Source organism: Protopterus annectens, chromosome 3.part0 (assembly GCF_019279795.1).
Source record: "Protopterus annectens isolate FY-2018-M chromosome 3.part0, PAN1.0, whole genome shotgun sequence".
In the NCBI taxonomy this organism is placed as follows: domain Eukaryota; kingdom Metazoa; phylum Chordata; order Ceratodontiformes; family Protopteridae; genus Protopterus; species Protopterus annectens.
The window spans coordinates 941,905,428-941,927,275 of NC_056731.1; the positions used below are offsets into that span (position 1 = coordinate 941,905,428).

Consider the following 21,848-nt stretch of genomic DNA (forward strand, 5'->3'; position numbering starts at 1 on the left):
GATAGCTTTTTAGTTAACTGATCAAGCATAAACTCTTGGTATTGTATCATGTGAAACTGACAGTTTAAAGCTCTGGCTGAGAGAGTAGCTGAGGTGTAAACCTTTTTGCCCCATCTGTCTAAAGACCTGGCTTCCCTTTCAGAAGGAATAGGATTTTTTGCTGTGGTCGAGGCTACTGCCTTAGGCCCCTGGGATATAGTTTCGGGGTCTGCAAGTGGAGCCTTGTATAGGTGATGATGGGTGTCTGGTACCCTGTAAAATCTATCTGGTTTGGCAGGGGCTGGAGGTAAAGAATCTGGTGCAGTGCAGACATCATTAAAAGCATCGTCCACAACAGATAGGACAGGAGGTATAGCTAAGGGCCTATGTTGTGGAAGGTGCAGAAAGGTCCTAAGTCTTTTTCTGGAATCTGAGTAATCCTGTTGCTGCCATTGGAAATGTTCTCGCACGGCATGCAAGGTTTCCCCAAAGGAGAATTCTTCTGGTGGGGAAGCAGCTGGGATGGATTCTTCAGCATCTGAGTCTTCATAATTGGAGAAAGGAGCCTCTGGCTGGTCTGTAATATCGGAGTCATCCGCAGAATCATCAGAGGACCCAGGCTCTGGGGGCTCTGCTCTAGGTCTCTTCTCTGGGGGCTGCGAGGCCCTGTCTGGGTGAGATTGAGATCCCCTAATTAAGGTTATTAAATCTTCTGCCAGAGTAAGCATTTGTGCACTAGAAGTGGGCCTGGTTGAGGGGGGCTTAACAGGCACTGATTTAGTAGACTTGGCTGCTTTAGCCCTGGCAAAGGCCTTAATTGACATGGCTGCAGGAGGCCTAGCAGCACCACGTGCTGGGGTAGAGACATCCAAAGGGATGGTGTCTGATAAGTCACTAGGAACCACTGTAGTAGGTAAAATATCTGAGGTCGATTCAAGTAATGTAGCAGGAACCTCAGAAGTAGTCATAGATTCAGCTGTGCTTTGATCAGTTTTCTCGGTTTCGGCCAAAACCGAGACACTCGCGGTTTGCTTAACCATGGTTTCGGCCGAAACCGTGGACCGCGAGTGTCAGTCTTTTTCTTTGCGTTTTTTAACAATTTGGGAAGTCGGCTGAGGCAAGAAAGAGTCCCCAACGGGGTACTTAGCTTTTAGAAGTCTTCGAAGTAGTATTCGGTAGTAGTAATCTCTGGATCCGACCGACCGGCACTTGCGAACAGCTTCTGCTTCGGGCGCCACGCGGCAAGAAAGACTGAAGAAAATGGCGTCGGCTGATGCCTTTATACCCGAAGACCAGCAGAGATGACGTCGGGTGAAGTGCGACATCAGCCGAAGCCGGACCCGGACTTTGGAATCCGGCCGACTGAAGGGCTGCCTGACGACAGGACAACCCAGTTGTTATGACTGCAGATGCATCCATGAAGGACATCTGTGGTGCTTGGAGTATCAGGATAACATTCTGAATTCAGAAAAAAAGAAAGTCTACAATGTATGTTTTCCAAAAAGACATTTTTTGATACAAAATGCCACAGTTTCTGAATTCAAAAAGTGATTTTGTTAATATTTTGCAGAGTACATGTAATCATAAAATGTGAACAGGGTTTCATGCATATAATGAAGGGATAAGTTTCATGCTGGTCTGTGAACTTCGTACAGCAAGATAAACAGAAAAATCATAATACTGGTTACAAAACAGGAAAAAGACAAAACCAAATTAATTACTTTAAAATAAACAAAGCAGAAAAAGAGAGAGTGCAGCATTATGCATCTGAACAACAGCTCAAATGAACTGCTATACCAGCTAGAGGCTACAGAAGCAATGTCCAGAAGCACAGCTGTAATAATCTAGCACTAAGCTATTGAAACAGCTGGGTACAGAAGTATCAACTGTTTTATTCATTCAATAACCAGCTAAGTAGCCTGTTCTGACACTTTTCAGCCATAATCTATGCCAAAGGCATAAAAAACAGACGCGATTTGAGATAAAATACAAGACATCAGAGGCACATGGGATATATGCAAATGACCCTTATCAACATCAGGTGTTTCAGCAAATAGGCAATTTTGAATGGCAATAACTTATTTCTTTTTAAGTCATTTAAATTGACCACATCATTTTCATTATGAACTCATCAGCACAGCATAAGCAGTGTGTTTCATTAAATATAAGAAACACAGGGCTGTTATACCCAACTGATGCCCATTACCATTACTGTGACTGCAAACTATCCCAACTAACAAACTAAAACAAAGAGTGAGAAGGTCACACAGAAAAAACAATCATTAAAAACTAAATGAAAACTCCAGCCAAGCTAGAACTTCCACTGAGTGGCGTCTCAAACCTCTTGTATCAGAGGCACATGGGATATATGCAAATGACTCTTATGAACATCAGGTGTTTCAGCTAATTGGCGATTCTGACTCTGCTTGTGCTGTGCCGATGAGGTTATAACAAGGCCAAAATATGTATATCCACAACTAGTGGGGTGTGGGATTTGGCTTTACTGGCTTGAAATTGTCCATTGAAATGACTTAAAAAAAATAAGACATGGGCATTCAGAATCACCTATTAGCTGAAACACATGATGTTCATAAGGATCATTTGCATATATCCTATAAGCCTCTGATACAAGAGGTTTGAGAGGTCACTCAGTGGAAGTTCTAGCTTGGCTGGAGTTTTCATTTAGTTTTTACTGGTTGCATTTTTTCTGAGTGACCTTCTCATTCTTTGTTTTAGTTTGTTAGTTGGGATATTTTGCAGTCACCCTAATGCTAATGGACATCAGCTGGGTATAGCAGCCCTGTGTTTCTTATCCTTAGTCAAACACTCTGCCTGTGCTCTTTTGATAAAGCTGAAATACACATATCTACAGCTAGTGAGGTTTGGCATAACTGGCCTGAAATGTTCCATTTAAATTACTTAAAAAGAAATAAGTCATGGTCATTCAGAATTGCTAATTAGCTGAAATACCTGATGTTCATAAGGGTCATTTGCATATATCCCATGTGCCTCTGATACAAGAGGTTTGAAAGGTCATGCAGTGGAAGTTCTAGCTTGGTTGGAGTTTTCATTTAGTTTTTAATGTGTTTTTTCTGTGTGACCTTCTCACTCTGTTTTAATAAATGCAGGATATAGTATGTAGTACAGGCAGAAAAGTGTACATGATTTACAAATACAGAAAATTCTTTGCAATAATTATGCATTCAAAATATTACTAATAATGTAATACAAGATAATGTTAAACACATCAAGGTTGTATAGAGTTCAATGCTGTGTTGTTGAACAATTCTTATATTTTGTAAATCATTCATAATACACCTAAGTATTACAAATGTTTACCTAACAGAAAGAGGAGACGGCTTGGTGACACTATGGCAGATACATTTAAAGTAGCCTCATGCTAACCACTCACATCTGAAGAACAAGTGCTCTAATTTTTTTTTGTACACTGCCAATGACTTCAGGCATCTCCAGTGCAAGCTTTCTATAGTCCCATTCACTAAAGCTCCATGTGACGTCCGGCTAATATCCCACCGGACTGCCACCAATTAAAGGTGATGTCTGGTCAATACCTCACTGGACTGCCAACAGTAATGTGACATCCCCTACTTAAAACCCAGCTCAGTAATTAAGGAGCCTCAATCCTCACTACAGACTCCAGTGTGGGAGCGATATGGAAAACACCAGTACACAGAGCACACAAGAGTGAAATTCTGCAGTTTCCGTTAGGAGCACAACAGGAACACTCTCTTCTTTCCTGGGACTGGACTATATACCTCTGTCTACCCCCAAGTTAATCCCTTATCATACACTTCATAGCAATGGGTTCCAGTTTAAGACCTCTGACTCACTCACACTCAAAATAAATTAAAATCTCACACACTCAAACACTTATGGGAAGAGTGACACAGATTTCCAGCTGTGTCCCCTCCCCAATACAAATGGTGACACTGCCACCAGAGTCAGACATGTATACACACCATTCATAGGGTGATCAATTATTAAAAATTAAATGTAAAAATAAATGATAGCTATGACCAGAAGCAGACAGGCATTCTAAGTGACCTAGGGAGTATCAAACATGTATAAGATCTCCCTAAACTCTAAAGAACACAATGTTCGTCCAGCCACAATGTAAAGTAATGAAAAACATTTAATAATAAGTGAAATGATTACAAGAATGTAAATCAATAATTTTCAATACCAGAATTCAATCACCAGAAATATAAAGTTAAACTGTAGGATAAAAGTCCACCATCTTAGAAAAACTCTATCTAAATAACTAAACTTTCCTAATCTAACCACAGAATAATGTCCCTGATCTAATCTAAAACATAACAGCAAGGCAAAGCAGGCTTACAGTTTTTGGTGAGTTGCTTTTCTTGGTATCCACTGCACAGCACTGTAACTGAATGCAACTCTTCACTAACTGCTCAGCACTAACAGTCTCAACTGTCTTATTAAAAAAAAAAGTCAGCTGTTTGAAAAGCTTCTTTTCCTGTCAATCAGCTGTTCAAATAATCACCTAGCAACCAGGAACATCTAATGAAATTACCTACTGATCAACTAATTCTCCACAGACAGTTTGCACTTTAGAATCTCCCTTACAAACATCTGCAATTAGAAATGTATCAAAACACTGACACATTCTTTAAATATTTTGTATAAACAGGGAGATACTCAACATTTTAAAAACTTATTTTCATTTTCACAATTAGACATGCTGGCATACAATACAGTTAATCGGAGAATATATACAAATCTCTTGCCAGACATGCTAACGTAGACAACAGTGTTTTTCATTTTCTTCACACCCCCCCCCCCTTTATGACTCAAGCACAGTTTTCACATGACCCTTGAAAACCAATGCTTGAGAAAAATGGGTCTACCTGGGAATATTAACCCACTCCTCTCTTGGAAAATCCATCCGCAATGGCATTATTAACCCCACTGCCATGGTGTATGGTCATATTATATGCTTGCAATCCTAGACTCCACCTCAATAATTTGGCATTTTGACTACTAACCCTATTACGCCATGTTAAAGGGGTATGCTCTGTGAGTACTGTGATTTTTCTCCCATAAAAATAGGGCTGCAGCTTTTGCAATGCCCACACTATAGCCAAACACACTTTCTCCATGACTGCATAACACTCTTCTCTATGTTGGAGATGGCTCAGATAAACCACTGGGTGCTCTTCTCCTTCTGCAGAGACTTGGCTGCATACAGCTCCCATCTCATAATTTGAAGCATCAACCCATAGAATAAATTCTTTGTTGCAATCTGGGCTGGCTAACACAGGGGGTCCTCCCAAAATTTCTAAGCTTTTGTAATGCCTGTTCACAATCTGTGGTCCACACTACCTTGTCCAGTTTATTCTTCCTAGTTAGGTCAGTAATGGGTGCAGCTATGGTACTGTAATTGGGCACACATTTCCTATAGTACCCCACTGTCCCAAGAAATGCTTTCACCTGTTTCTTAGTAATAGGAACTGGCCACATATGAACAGCTTCCACCCTGACAGGTTCTGGCCTAATGTTGCCACTTCCCACTCTTTGTCCTAAGTAATTGACCTCTGCCATACTCTCTTGACACTTACTGGGATTAATGGTTAATCCCTGCCCTACTTAATCTATCCAAGAGCTCCCTAACTTGTTGGAATACAAATGCTACTAACACAGTCTTCACTGCAGAGTTTAACCTCTTCACAAGACCATTTGTCTGGGGATGGTAAGGGGGTGATCTTTAGATGGTTCACCCCACAACTCTTCCACAGACAAGTCAGCAGGTCTAACATGAAGCTGGAACTTCAGTCAGTCAACATTTTCCCATGGAAAACCTACTCTGCTGAAGATTTCTAACAAAGCATTTGCCACCTTCTCTGCCTCAATAAATGACAGAGCCACCTCATCAGGATATCTGGTAGCACAGTCTACTACCACCAAGATGTATTTCTTTCCTGTAGAATTTGGAGTACTCAGGGGTCCCACAACAGCCAGGGCCACTCTCTGAAGTGGCTCTTTGATAACATGCAAAGGTATTAATGGAGTCTTAGCCTTGTCCCCTGCTTTACCAACTTTTTGGCACTGTCCACAAGTCCTAAAATATCCTACCACATCCCTCGCAATCCTGGGTGAATAAAAATTTTGCATAATACATCTCTTGGTATGTCTTATGCCCATATGACCTAAGAAAGGAATGTCATGTGCTATGGCTAAAAGTGGCAGACAGTAAGCTCTAGGCACTACCCACTGCAGTATTACTTGACCTTCTAGTTCACTTCCAGGAGTCCACTCCCTATACGACAAACCTTTTTTCCAGTATACAGACTCCCCCTCTTTCTTGAGCCTCAGGTGCCTCCTTAGCCATCTCCCTCAAGCTTTGTAACATCAGGATCCATAAGTTGAGCCTGTCTCAACTCTACCTTCGTGTCCTTCCCCAGCTCCCCTTCTACAGGAATCCTAGTCACATAGGACAGCCACGCCTCACTGTCACTCTGGGTACCACCACTCACCTATGTCCTCAGAGTCACCATGTCCATAGGAACATCAGTACCCACCAGCAGCTGTGGCTCATATTCAGACTTACTGCTACCAGACTGCACCTTTTCTGGAACAGCCACCACACCAGTCCCAACTTCAGGTATGAGATCTTTCTAGGTCCCTCCCAGACTACCAGACCTACATGCCTTTCAACAAGCTTGACTGATTGCCACTGCATGTATTCAAGGTACTGCATCAAAGTAATTCCCTATCATGACATTTGCAGGAATATCCTCACACACACCAACTTGCTTGCTTCCTCTTCCACCCCTACCAGTCATGATGAACCCTAGAAAAAAGTATTTGGAATGGGGTCCCTCCCAATGCTCAGACTGGAGTGGATTGCCAAAGCAAGTACTCCTCTTCTCTAACCACTACAGGCCTTACAATGGTTATATCAGAAGCTGTATCCCTCTTAGCAGTTACCTGTTTACCATCTACTAAGATAGGATATCCATTTTGGTAATAATTTGGCACCCAGTCATCTCTAAACAACTTACCACTGGCAGTCTGTCATCCACACTTACTGGCTCCCTCACGTTGCCTCAATGGACATTTGGCTGCTATGTATCCCCTCTGGTTACACCTGAAACATCTGATCCCCAACCGTGCATTTGATTAGTGGTTTCCCCCTTTACAGGCGTACTCTGTTGAAGACTGCCCCCAGAGGTTCCCTTATGTCCATGTGCACTACTGGGTATCCCTTTCTTATGTGGTGGTGCTCTGCTTGCCAAGTAGAGATCCCTTTTTCTCCCCAACTCCTCTGCAGTGTTACACTCACGGTCTGCTAACCAGACTCTCATGTCAGCAAAGTACTGAAGGCTTGTTCCCTCAACAAAAGGTCAGCTACTCCTCCAAAAGTGTTGACCTGACATCCACTCACCCATCTGTGAAAGTAAATACTTAAGTCAGCAATATAATCACATATACTTTCATACGCCTTGCATCTATGTTCACAAAACGTTTTTCTATATGCTCCAGGAGTACATTTGAAACAGCTAAGAAAGCAACATTTCACTTTGTAATAATTCAAACAATCTACATCATTTAACATTGCTACAGCCTGAACAGCTTTACCATGGAGTAAGGGAGTCAGGAGATGAACGCAGAACTCATGGTCAACATCATATTGTCTGACCCTTACTGCTTCTGAGGTCCGGTTATTCCCTTCCTCATTACCTCCATAACCCTCTTGAAGGGTAAGAAGCTCCACTTAAAGCCGGCGCTGTCTCTCATTGTCCTCAGCTTCTAAACACCTCAGTCTATCTTTGATCTCCAGCTGTTTGGTCTCCAATTCATATTGGTGCTGCTTCTCCCTTTCCTCATTCTCCAGATAGTGCGTTTCCAGTTGTTTGGCTTCCAGGCGCAGTCTCTATTACTCCAGATGGACTCCAAGGTGGACCGCCCCATCTTGGCAGGCTGCACATGACCAACAACAAACTGGATATTTTCCAAATGGCTGGCCTGAGCTGTGGCTGCAACCAAGGGTGAAATCATTGCTTCCTTGGTCAGGTTGGCATGCACCAATCCTCTGGCTTCATACTCCTTAGTCAGCTGGATCTTTGTCAATTTGCTAAAATCTTCTGTTGACATCCTTGCCTGCTATCCCTGACTATCTAACTAAAAAAAATAAATAAATAAAACTGTGGTGGATTGAAATTCTGAATGATTACTTTGTAGCTCTCAACAGTGCACACCTTAATGATAACTACTCAAATGTTACTGAAATCCAGTTAAAAATCTCAGTAAGCTGCCACCAATTAAATGTGACGTCCTGTCAATACCAACAAATTCAGCAAACAGAGTCTCCGCTCGGACGGCAAGTACAAAGGCTCAAAAAGACAGTCAACTGAACAAAACATAAGCCAGCACACAAAATAAAATTCACAAAAATATGTATAAAAAATAACAGTAAATATAGCCAGCCAGCCTTAGAAAATTTGGGACCACATACTTTATCACTAATGCATTATACAAACAGACCATCAGTCATGTTACTGCTAAGTTTCAATTCATTATTATTCATAAAGTATGTGATCCCAAATTTGCTAACACTGGCTGGCATAATATACTTAATAAGAAAGAGAAGGCTTGGATAGTTAGACTAGGGGGATTATTCCCACCTGGTCTTAATGATCACTTATAATGTAATATTATTTTGTAAAATATATAATGTTCGGTAGTCCTACCTCGCCTTCATTCTTACTCATGGGATCGGAGCTGATCCTCGGCTCCGACTCGGCCTATTTAAAAGCTCAAAGTCCTCTAGTTGGCATGTGGCTAGGTAGGCATTCCATGGTGCACCAGTACAATCCCCAGATCTCGTTTGCCGCGTCGACGAGTTTGGATGTGCTTCTCCTTGGCTGTGGCTAAGTCTAACGCATTTTGTTCTAATTTTTGGATATTTCTGCTATTTTCATATTTTGATAGCCTTATTTAGCTATAGTTAGTGTCGTGTTTGTAGTTAGATAGTTAGCGTTTACTAGAGTGCTTCTTGTGTGCAGTTTCTCTGAGAACAGTTGGCCTTAGCATTCTCTTTGGTATCCTGTGTGCCAGTTGTTTCCTCACTGGGTTGTTAATATATATATATATATATATATATATATATATATATTCCTAGTCCTCATACTGTTGGTAGTAGTTGTAGGTGCCTTTTGCGCTTACTTTAGACTGTGTGTGCCTTTCATATATATTATAACTGATAGCTTTCCGCTTGTGATACTTGAAGTTTTTGGTGTTTGCATACAGAACAGGGTTCTGTTTGACATTCGTTCTCGTTATTTCAATAATTAGAATTTGTATTCCTCTAGTGTGTGTGAGCAAGACTCTTGACTTGTCTTCTATACCTCCCTCTAGGTCTGTTTTAGTTAGAGGACCTAGTTTTCCTCCTTTCATTTCTACCGAGGCTAGGCCCATTTAAGTTAGAGGACCTAGTCCTTGTGGTATGTCTTTGTTGGTACTTTTAGGTCTAGGCCCATTTAAATTAGAGGATCTAGTCCTCCCACTTTCCCTTTATTCTCTGTGTGCCTGATTGCAATCTTCTGTGGGATGTCTAAGGAGGTCAAGGATCATAAGCCATCCCACTTTAAAAAGTGTGTGAAATGCTCACAGAAGATGTCTATAACGGATGGCCACAGCAACTGCGTATACTGTCTTGGGGCCATCCACTTACAGGAAACATGCTTATTTTGTCACTCTTTTTGTGCCAGGGAGTTGCAAGAGAGGAAACATAAGCTCTATTAAAAGGTCTCCTAAAGCCCTCTTTTGAGGAAGATCTGGCTAGCTCTTCCTCCTCTGCTAGATCTCAGGGATCTAAAAAGGAGAAATCCAAATCCTCTAAGAGGCCCTCCCCGGCGCCGGCTGGTGCTTCAGAGCTGCCTCTTAAAATTGCCAAATCTGACAAAACTACTGCCTACTCAGCTCCACTGAGTTCGGAGCCGATCGAGGGTGCTACTACTGTGGCTACAGGGTCAGCACCAAGTAGTTCACAGCCGACCACTGACAGTATTCACCGGAGCCGGTCTACGGATCCTTTATTGGTCTCCCCTACATTAAGGTCACCCATATTGCAGAGATCCCGTTCTCCCACACTGACTTCCAGGTCTTCCAGGAGTTTATCGGAAAAAGATGTGGAGAGAGTAGTGCTGAGACTCCTGAAGTCATCTGTCTTACCTAAATTGTTGTTGGCTCCGACCCAGTCAGTCCCGGGGACACTTGAGTCTGTTACCCCTTCGGTGATTCCTCCTCCGAGCTGTGCTGGTCTTTCAGAGCCGAAGTGTTTGGTACCGCTGGTGGAACCCTCAGTTCCAGCTTTCCCTGAGGTTGTTTCAGAGCCAAGTTCTGCTCCGATACTCTCGGTGCCGTCCGTGGTGTCTAGGAGCTGAAGCTCCCCAGTCGGCCCCGACAGGGACACCTGGAACCGAACCTCTTCGGTTCCAAGCCTCCCTCTCAGCACATCAGCAAGTGTGAGCTCGGATTCTACATCTATCTCGGAGCCGATGGTCTCCTCGGAGCCGAAGAGGTCAGCGTTCCAGATGATGAGTGTGCTGTCCCGATCATCAGCTCCTACCAGGGGTACCGACACTCTCCCCCCTAGGACACCTGCTTCTGTCTCAGCTCCTATTCCCTCTCTAGACAGCAGAGACCCGCAGCCTCAGGAGCCACCAGCTGGTGGCACCCATTCTTCAGAGACCTCCCCAGAATATTTTTCCGAGGAGCCCCCATGGAAGAGAACATGCAAGAGGAAGCATGTAGACTCCCAAGACGAGTCTCTTACCTTGGACACCGACCTCGAGGAGTCAGAAGGGTCCCCTAAGTCATCCTCTGATGATATCTCCTTTGTAGACATCCTGGAATTCCTTAAGCTGGCCCACTGTCACCCATTCTGATGAGGAGTCGGTGTGCCTGAAGGCTTTTGGGTCTCAACTTTCAGCCTCTTGGGTGTCTCCACCTTTCGAAGAACTGATGGAGCTCATTAGTCGGACGTTGTGGGATACTCCTGATGCCATGGAGCCAGTCTCCAGGAGACCAAATAAATTTCTTGTTGCGCCCAAGGAAAAGGAATTTTTGTCTAAGGGTGTTCCTGTAGATGCCATGGTGGTGGCGGCAGCCACTAAGAAGGAGCTAGCGGAAACAACTTCTTCTGTTCATCCGCTGAATAAAGAATCTCGAACAATGGACAGATGTGGAAAGCGTATCTTTTCATCAGCAGCATTTACTCTTAGATCGCTCAGCTACCTTACACACTTCACGAGGCTTCAGAGAGATCTCCTTAAGGAGTTAAGAGATTCTCTACAAGGTACATTCACTGAGGGAGTCCCTGAGAAGGTGTCTGCCCAGTTGTCCACCTTGAACTCTATTGTCAACTCGTCCATGAGGCTTATCTCGTATGCAGTCGATGGAGCAGCAGGTTCAGGAATTTCCTTAAGGCCTCATTCCTGGATGCACTTGTATAATTTTGCAGAACTGTTCAAGTCTACCTTTACCAATGCTCCCTTCGACGGTTCTTCATTGTTTGGACCCAAGGTAAAGGGACACACTCACCTGGTGCGAGCAGGAAGGGAAAACACTCTCTGCCGTGGGAGTACATTTTACTGTCCCCTCTAGACCATACCCTAAGGGTCAGAAGGGTGGTAAAATGTGGTTCAAGAAGTCCCAGAGGTTTTTCCAGGATGCATAGGGTGACTCCTCCTTCAGAGGCGGAGGAGGAGGAAATGGTAGACATCGCCCTAGAGGCAGGGGCGGACCGCAAAACCAGGGAGGCCGTGATTCATTTTGGGGGCAGCCCTACCAGCGCTCCTGATGTGGGGCCCAACTGTGCTTCTCTGGAGCCGGTCGGGGGGGGGGTCGCATTTTTTTGTATCTGGAAGCCTGGCTAAGTATCACTCAAGAAAAATGGGTACAAAGAATTATCACCAGAGGCTATATCATACCCTTTTCTCTGCCACCTCATGTTCCTAAGAGGATCCCGGATGTTCCACCCAATCGCAGGGATCAGGCAACTGTGGAGGTCAACAAGTTGCTGGCAAAAAGAGTAATCCAAACCGGCCCAGCAGACCAAATAGGATCCGGGACTTACTCCCCAGATTTTTTTTTGCCAAAAAAACATACAGGGGACTGGAGGCCCATCTTGGACCTCAGCAGATTGAACGAATCAGTAAAGAAGGACAAGTTCCGGATGGTGACACTGCAGTCTATACTCTCGTTACTAGGGAAAGACACTTGGATGTGCTCAAAAGACCTCCAAGACGCTTACTACCACATACAAATGGACAGGGCATCGAGGAGTCATCTACGCTTTCGGCTGGGAGCCAGTCACTACCAGTTTCGTGGTCTGCCCTTTGGTCTCACCACAGCTCCCAGGGTGTTCATCAAGTGTGGCATGGCAGAGTGACAGCTCACTTGAGGAGACGAGGAGATTCCAGTTGTGTCCTCTGGACAACTGGCTCCCCGCCCCCCCCACCAGGCATCTACTTCTTCAGACCAGGGACGCTACCATTCAACTTTGTGCCCAGTTGGGGATTACTATCATTTGGGAAAAATCTGCCTTATTGCCCTCTCAGTTTGTGATTTTTATGGGCGCAGAGACAGACACAGTAGCCATGTTGGCTCATCTTCCAGTAGAAAGGGCACAGAATTTAGTTCTTCAAATTCAACGTCTTCTCCCCCTACGAAAAGTCAAAGCCAAGACTATTTTGAAGCTTCTAGGGACCATGGCTTCTACCAAACTACTAGTGCCGCTAGCCAGACTACACATGCGGATTCTTCAGTGGCTGCTGTCATCCCAGTGATCCTTTCAACATCTACCATTAACTCATCACATACTGCTGACAGACTCTTGCAAGAAGGACCTCATTTGGTGGACTCAACCCAACCAGTTAACCACAGGCACTCCATTTGTCCCTCGTTAGATTCAATCGAGTGGCATAACTTGCTAAAATATGTTTACAAGTGGTTTTCTAAAGTTGTATTTGTTGGGTCAGACCTTAATACTGGTACACTTTCCACAGAGACACTAAATGCAGACAGGTGATAGTAATTATGATGTCACTGATGAACAAAGTTAACAGTACTGAGTCCAGTACAGACGCCTGTGGTAACCCAGCTTTAAAAGCACCAGTTTCACACACGCATGACTCATTACACAGAGAGAAAAATGAGTGATTATGTTTGATGTATGCCTGACTGGGCTCCCTGAATATCTCACTTCACCAAGCTCAAGACCTATCCTGCATTCATGCTCTTAATAAACTTTAAAAGAAAACAAAAGGACAACACAGTTAGTCTATTACTAACACACCAGGTCAATCAGGATGAAGTACATTAATTCCCCCAATAAGACACCTGAAATTAACCTAAAATTAAATGAGTGAGTGCAACAGCATTTCCCCAGATCAGTTTTGAGGTAAAAATCTAGTTTAGTGCCCAAAAGCACAGCACTAAAGAAATTATGATTTAACTAAAACTGGAACCAAGACTCTATAGGTCACTATTTGTTCTGACACTACACTTCTGAAACTTCTGGTGTTAAAGCACTATCCTTCCTTCATACAAACATATGCACATACATACATGACTAAAAATGTGTTTAGTTGCTACAGTTCATTTCAGCTTTGGTTCAGGAGAATGCTGATGCAGTCACTCTGCTTTCCCTCTTTGGCTGCTCTGAAGTACTGGGTGGGGGGTAATGTATTTGTACACCTGGCAGCTGATGCAGTTACTTTGCTCATTTTCCATAGGTTTACTTTGTTGATGCTCAAAAAACAAGACTGGTGAGTGAACTGCATGACTGATCACTTGTACGCATCTCATGATATTTCAGAAGGTATACATCAAAAGGTAATCTCCAGTAAAAACATGCCAAGAAAAAGTCTGGTGGCCTCAGGCTTGTGACTATAGTATTCATGTATGTTGCAAGTGCAAATGACAGCTCTCCATTTTTTATTGATATATGCAGAAAAAACTAATATAGTGTACATACAGCAGGAAATATACAAGCATCTTGCACAAGGCCTTCTGTGTAGTGTAATCAACAGGTAAACAGACCATCCAGAGAATGGTGGTTCTCCCAAAGTTTGGCCACAACACATTCACATATTCAAGCATACTCCCTTTACTAAGTAAAACTTTTTACCAGCTTTAAAACCCAGCATTTTTCCCATCTACCTTACCATCACTCGAACATACCTGCTAGTCTGTGTCTGTGACCATCATCAGAGTATAACACTTGCCCTTTACTTGTGTTACTAGAATATGTGCTAGAAAGACATAATGTAAAGCTTACCTTTATGCAAACGTGGATCATAATCGAATGCTTCCAAGAGGTAACAGCAATCATCTTCCATTAAAGATAACATTAATTCTGAATAGCTGATGAGGAACAAAATTATGGAAAATTTTCATGTAATTAAATATGACACAAAAAAGCTTTCAAATATATAAATGAGGACAACTAATTTTCTGCTACAATGTGGAGCAAACACTCTGCAAAATGAAGCTGCAGTACATACACATATGCAGAAATAAACCAGTAGCAAAAAGATCAATAAAAGAAGAGAAGCACACACCACCATCTCCAGAGTTAGCACTTGACAATACTACAAAGAGTAGCTGAGAAATGCGCAGCTGTTTCAAACCACTTTTCTTGTCTCTTCAAACTTAGAAAAATACACTTTTGTCTGCTGCTTACTTTCTTCACCTTTTTATTCTCAGGGAAAGACTACGAATGGAAAGTAATGAAGAGACGGTGCCCATTTACCCCTCTCCAGGTGAGAGCAAAGAGATGTACATTAAGAGGACATGTCTTCTGTTAATGTTTCTTGGTAGAGACCAAATATCATATTGACAGAATCTGCTAGGGGTGGGGGAAAGGAGGGGGTTAAATCTGTGGGTTTACATCAGCTGTGAAAGTAAGATGCATCCTTGTGCTACGCTTACTCTATTCCTAACCCTTAAACCACTGCTGGACATGCATGAGGAAGCAGACTGCAAAGAAATACGCCCTCTGAAGGCTGCCTGGTTGAAGGAGAAATAGGCAAACCTGTCATTCAGGAAGTTGTTGTCATAAGAAACAAGATTCCTCAAAGGCAGATGATGATACAAAATCCACTTCAAAGGTTATGTTACTAGTTGTTTCTGGGTGATAGTGCTGCCTTCCACAAGGTCATGATGTGTGGACATGCAAGAAATATGTATCATAACTAAGCAAAAAGCAAAACTGAAGACATACAAATGTTTGACATAAGACATGATCAGCTGCAAGTCAGATGACTGAGGTGACATAGTATACTTTTTCACATAAATGGGCCACTTTTTTAATTAGCAGAATATGTCTGACAAGTGGGATGCTTCCTGATTATTTTAATTACCTTTGAGAACATGGCTGGAAGTCATTACAGCCAGGACAACCTGTTTGGATTTGTCGGACGAATTAGCCTTTACAGGGCCCTTGCTTTTGTCAAATGAACCTGAGTTAAATGTGGAAAAAACACCTGTAATAACTAGTAAGCCCCACTGTAGGCATAACTGCTGCCGTTCTTTCCTGCACTTCAGCTGTGTACTAAGACATGTCAGAAAGGGGTAGTCTTCTGTTTCCATGCTTCCATACGGTTAGGGTGTATTCCATAAAGTAGCTCCAACAGGGTGAACCCCATAGACAAATGGGGTTCCTCACTATTGGTAAGACATCAGAGAGGGCAGTAAAATGTCCCCCATCCTTTTCAACATCCATCACTAAGAGAGGATAATGCCGCACCCACTAGACCAAAATAGTGGTTTACTGGGAATATTTTTTTAGATTTTTAAGCCTTTTTAAGTATTTAAGTCTTAAATGAAGTTGTTTCTTTTATTACTGTAATGACTAGTTGATGTTAGTCATGTGATTTTAGAGGGATGCTTTTACGTGCTTTTGAGCCTGAAGGACACTTAGTTCAAAAACTTTTTTTTCAATAAAGCTTTATTTCCGTCCAGAAGAGTGATATTATCCTTGTTTAAAGTAAGATTCTGCTTTTCATCCAAGGAATGCCGGAGACATTTTTTTTAGAACACATTCCTCAATAAGATCTTCAGTCTTTTATTAAAACATTCCACCAGTCCACCCATTTGGGGTGAGCTGTTTAACTTTTAACACCTGTCAAAATTCTTTCATAAACACAAGCATTTTGGAATGGGCTCTTTGATCTGTTAGAATTCCCTTGGGGATTCCCATTCTACTAAACATAAAAATCAGCTCTCTTGCAAAAGGTTTGGCAGAAGATGTATGTAATGGAGTAGATTTAGGATAACAGGTGGCATAGTCCCAGATCATCAAGATCTACTGACATCTGTTAGAAGTATTGACTAAGGAGATTAAGTCAATGGTAGTTCTTGTCAAATGTAACATTAAATATGGGTAGTGTTACTAAGTGAGAAGAGAAATCTTTTCAAGGGGCAGTTTTCTGACATTCAGGACAGACCATGTAAAACCTTTGAATGGCAGAAAGAATGTTCACAGAATTCATTTACTTGTCTTTTTGTTTTTTTTTTAACCCAAGGTGAACTGCCTGCCCCTATATATATATATATATATATATATATATATATATATATATATATATATACATATATATATATGTGTGTGTGTGTGTGTACACATATATATGGTTACACTTCAGAATCTCAAACTACTGAAATATCACACACACTTGCACGAAAGTGCAGAATGCCGAATGCGGAAATGTCAAATCTGCAGTTGTGGAGGCGTATACATGACGTGGGATTCCTTGTGTTCATAGTGTGCGGTGTGGTATGTGGATGTAGCTGGAAATTCAGGTAAGTGATGTTTTAGTAGAGGTTTTAGGTAGGGATTTGAATGTGTGTGAGTGTGTTTGGAGTTTTGAGGTGTGGGTTAGGGTAGGTAGGTGAGATTGTGAGTAAGTGTTGAGAGTGGTGGTATTTGTACATATGTGATGTGTGTTGGTGCAGGGGGAGTGTAGAATGTGCAGTGGTGTTTTTTGTGTGTTTGTGTTTTTAGTGCGTCCTCGGAGTTAGTATATATAAGTAGGGAGGGGTGTGGGGTGTGCAGGGTTGCTTGCCCCCCCCCCGCTTATATGTAGGGTCCACGCATGTGTTTGTTTTGTTGTGTTGGTTTGTAGTGTAGGAGGGAAGGTGTATGTGTGATTGTGTGTGTAGTGTGTATGTGAGCATTTGTGATTTTAAATTTCACGCTTTTGGGGTTTCGGGTTTTGAAGTTTTCGGCTTTACACTCTCGAGATACTGAATTTTGATATTTCTGTATATCAGGATTGTAAAGTGAAACTATATATATATATATATATATATATATATATATATATATATATATACATATATATATATATATATATATATATATATATATATATACACACACACACACACACACACACACACACACACACATTTATACATAAATTTGTACATATACACACATTATATATATATATATATATATATATATATATATATATATATATATAGACACACACAAACATTTAAATATGTAGAAAATAAACTATATTAACAAGTTCATGTTTACAAACATTACACATCACATTATTCTTCTATACAATATAATCAATCTAATATTACATAAAGTGTTCAATTCCTGCCTACTCTTAAACCTTATCCCTTCTCCAAATCATTTTTCTACGTCCCATTTTTTTCTATGTAATTTACTTCTATACTTTTCTAAAGATCCCAATTTCTTTTCTTTTGTCGCTGCTACAATATTCATTACTTTAAATATGATTGGTTTAGACTTTGATTTCCATTTTCTACTAATTGCCTTTTTTGGCAGCCACCAGAATTAAACTTAACAAGGCCTTACTATGTCTAGGAAATTCAGATCCTGCATCCCAGCTCAAAGAAATCATTTCCTTAGTTACATTCATTTGCTTGCCCAGTATTTCTGACAGAGTACTCTGTATGGATTTTTTAAAGTCTGTCAACTCATTACATTCTGAAAACATACTCAGGTATACCTCTTTCTTCCTCATTATACATCCAACATTTGCCATCTATCTCAGGAAAAATTCTTTGGAGTCTGTTTGTGGTGTAAAAATATCTATGCAAACACTAGGCAAAAATCCTAAACTTTCTAGACTGTGTTGTATATGTGGGAGCTATAAATATGTCCTTCCATTGTTTCTTTGTGAAATATTTATCTAATCTATTTTCCCAATCTTTTCGGACTTTCTTTGACTGGTTCCCATAGTTACTGTGCAATATTTTGCATGCCTTACTAATTATCTATTTTTTAACAGCAGCTTCAGTTTTAGATTCAACTAAAAACTCAACCAGTGTGATTATTTCACTTAGGATTTCCCTTTCTCTTTGTCTATACTCTGACCCTATACTCTGACATCAATCCCAGATAGGGAAGGCAATCTGTAGCCTGCAGTTCAAATATCTTCTTGGCCTCTTCCCATTTTATTACCTTTCCCTGTCTAATTATCTGTTCCCAATACCTTGGTTCCTTTGCCAGCCTCTTTCAGTACATTCCAGCCCCTTCTTGCCTATTCTCTGTAGCCTTAACTGTAGTCATCCCTTATTGCCAGAATATCCCTTCTCCATTCCTGTGTTGGCTTACCTCTTAGTATATTTTGTGTTACTTTATGAATATGATATTCTATATGACAGTTGTTATACTCTTTAAGGATCTGCATCCAAAATCCCATTCTTTCCTTATTTCTTCAAATTCCTCTTGCTTCATCATCACCCCTTTCCACTTTGAATTGTAGTTTTCTGCTTCTGTTATGTACAAGTGCTTTAAGTGTGTAGCTCTAAAATATCCCTTCAAATCAGGTAATCCTAAATCTCCTTTATCTATTGGACTGATCAACTTCTCCCACTTGACACTTTTTCTCTCCCCAACCAGAAAAAAAATCCTTCAAGTCTTTATTAATTTATTATCCACAACTTCTCCTCTGGTTGATAACAAACATATGCCTGATATGTACATAAAACTAAAGAGACTAAAAACAGTTTTATTGCTTCTGTCTTGCTATCCATATCTATATGCCAGAGCTTCCAATTTCTCAGTTTCTGTATTATCTTTTGTTTATTCTCTTCCCAAATATGCTTAACTATTATTAGCAGTGTCCTTCTTAACTGGTACTCCTAAGTACTTAATTTTATCATGTTCCCATAAATATGGGTATTGTTGAACCAATTTATTTATTCATTTATTTATTTATTGATATTTATTGACCGGGAAAGTCCACTGGGTCAAAAACCCATTTTTCAGTGGAGCCCCAGGGAGAAAAGCTCCACAAGACATACAATACAGAAGTATAATACATTGGACATGGGTGTTTACAAAGATCATTAGGCACTTGCACAGAAGTTAAATGCAATGTTTCAAAAAGATGTCCAACACAATACAATGCAAAAACAGTAGTGCAAAGTTCAGATTATAATACAGAATAAAAATGTAGGTACAATAATACAAGAGTTTAAGTTTGTGTTCAGTAAGGACAGAGTTTTGCAATGGAGAAAGGGAGTGGATATGAAGACTATGGTGTAGTGTTTATGGTGTTTTGGTAGTGATCAGGCAAGAACATATGGGATTACTGAGATAATGGTCTTTTAGTGCAGTTTTAAAAGATTTTAAAGAGTCTAGCTGAGTGATGTGTGAAGGCTGAGCATTCCAAAGTTTAGCAATGCTTTGAGAGAATAAGCTTTGACCGACTCCTTTGTTGGATTATGCTTAATAGGTGTTTATTGGTAGAACGTAGGTTACAGGATGGGATGTATGATTGTAGGATAGAATGGAGTGCTGGGCAGTTTTTAGGTTTGAATATTAATTTGTGAGCAAGAGTTAGTTGGGTATAGTGTAGGTAGTGGGGGAATTCAAGCCATTTCGATACAGAGATGGCTTGGCAGTGATGAGTGGTTAGTCATGCCTGAGGCAAATCTAGCTATTTTGTAGTAGAAGGACTGAAGCTTGTTGAACAGGGATGTGTGGAGGTTAGTAAAGATAGGGCTTCTGTATAGGAGGGGGGGAATGAGCGAGTGTTAGTAAGTTTAAGTTTAGTAGAATTATCCATATAAAGTTTGTGATGGTAGAGTTTCCCTAGCTTGAAATGAGCTTGTTTTACATAATTAAGAATACTCTGCTTGAAGGTGAGTTTGTCATCAATAGTAATGCCTAATAGTTTTGCTGTCTTAGATTAGGAATCAATATATTAGAGGGTCAGCTCAGGTTGGACGGTTTGCGGACAAAGTCAGAGAGGCGAGATTGCTTTAGTTTGGACATGTGCTGAGGAGGTATGCTGGGTAATTGGGAAAAGGATTCTAAGGATGGAGCTGCCAAGTAAGAGGAAAGAGGAAAAGAAGAAATATCTGAACTTTAATTTAACCTGCAATAAAAAGCTAAGTGTGTCATAAATTTCTTGCCTCCCCAGCCACTGGGTTGACTCTACAGACAAACACGCGTGCACACACACACACACACACACACACACACACACACATACATAGACATTGAGGTGTGTGTGTGTGTGTGTGTGTGTGTGTGTGTGTGTGTGTGTGTGTGTATATATATATACACATACACACATATATGTACACACACATATATGTATATGCAAATGTATGTGTGTGTGTGTATATTATATATATATATATATATATATATATATATATATATATATATATATATATTTATATGTGGGTGTGTGTTTGTGTGTATGTACAGCTTCCCCCACCCCTGGTTAAAACAAGGTTGTGTTTCATTCAATGGTCACTTTAAAAGGTTAAATTAACTCATTCACTTCAGAGCAGATCAGAAAAAGCTGCCTGCTTAATTCCACCATAGGAACAACAGTGCAGCCTGAGCTCATTTTCAGAAAATCCATTTCTAATACCATACAGAAAACAAATGTTCATAACTCTAACTATAAGAGCTAGACTAAAAATGTAAATGCAAAAGTTGTTCAGCAGACACTGACCTTTCCAACAGTTTAAACGTTGATAGTGCATATCATAGTCATTATTAAATATTTGGCAAGGAATGCTGATATTGTGCATATGTTTTACCTTTTTGGAAAAGCAAAGCACAATATCTTGATTAATGTATTATGTAGACCCATACAATTTGTATTTAATTTGCTTGTATGAATGTCAGCTTTAAAATGATACCTTAACCATTACTGTGTGATGCTCCTTTACAGAGATATTCACAGAAATATGATTAATATATTTCTCAAAATTGATAAAGCATAACATCTCATCACCTGTAACAGACAGAGGGTACATATCAGTGTAGAAGTTGTGCATCTCAATGTCCGCTTCAAAATGATGCATCATTTGTGTCATCACCATGCTCCCTTGCAAAGATATGGGCATATACAAGACTAAACAAACTGTGATATCTGTACATGTGTACACTGCACAGACAGTTATTTTACCATGTTGTAAGAAGTAACACTGTCTTCAAAATGAGGTATTACTTGGAACACTGACATGCTATGCTCCCTTGCAAAGTTATTTACCAAAATATAAAAAAAATACTTTCCATAACCTAAGTCCGAAACAAACTTTGATATCCGTACATGTGTACAACATACAGGAACAGTTCTTTTACCATGTTGGACCTATGAATACTGTCTTCAAAATGAGGTATTACTTAGCACATTCAGATACTCACTCGTAAAGTTATTTACCAAAATATGAAAAAAATAATAATTTCCATAACCTGAGTCCTAAAAAAAATATCTGTGCATGTGTACAGCATTCAGACCAAGTTGATTTACGATGTAGACACATATGATTGTAAATATGTAGCCAACATACTGCTGAATGGGTAC

At 40.8% G+C, this 21,848-nt stretch overlaps 1 protein-coding gene across 5 annotated transcripts in view; it reads right to left on the bottom strand.

The window, feature by feature from the left end:
- The window catches only part of TPMT (thiopurine S-methyltransferase), an 857,398-nt gene that overhangs the window by 161,616 nt on the left and 673,934 nt on the right, over window positions 1–21,848 (bottom strand). For all 5 annotated transcript variants that reach the window (XM_044065272.1, XM_044065269.1, XM_044065268.1 and 2 more), the window contains exon 7: window positions 14,306–14,391. In XM_044065272.1, coding sequence (XP_043921207.1) covers window positions 14,306–14,391 — 86 coding nt within the window. The remainder of the gene's footprint in view (window positions 1–14,305; window positions 14,392–21,848) is intronic.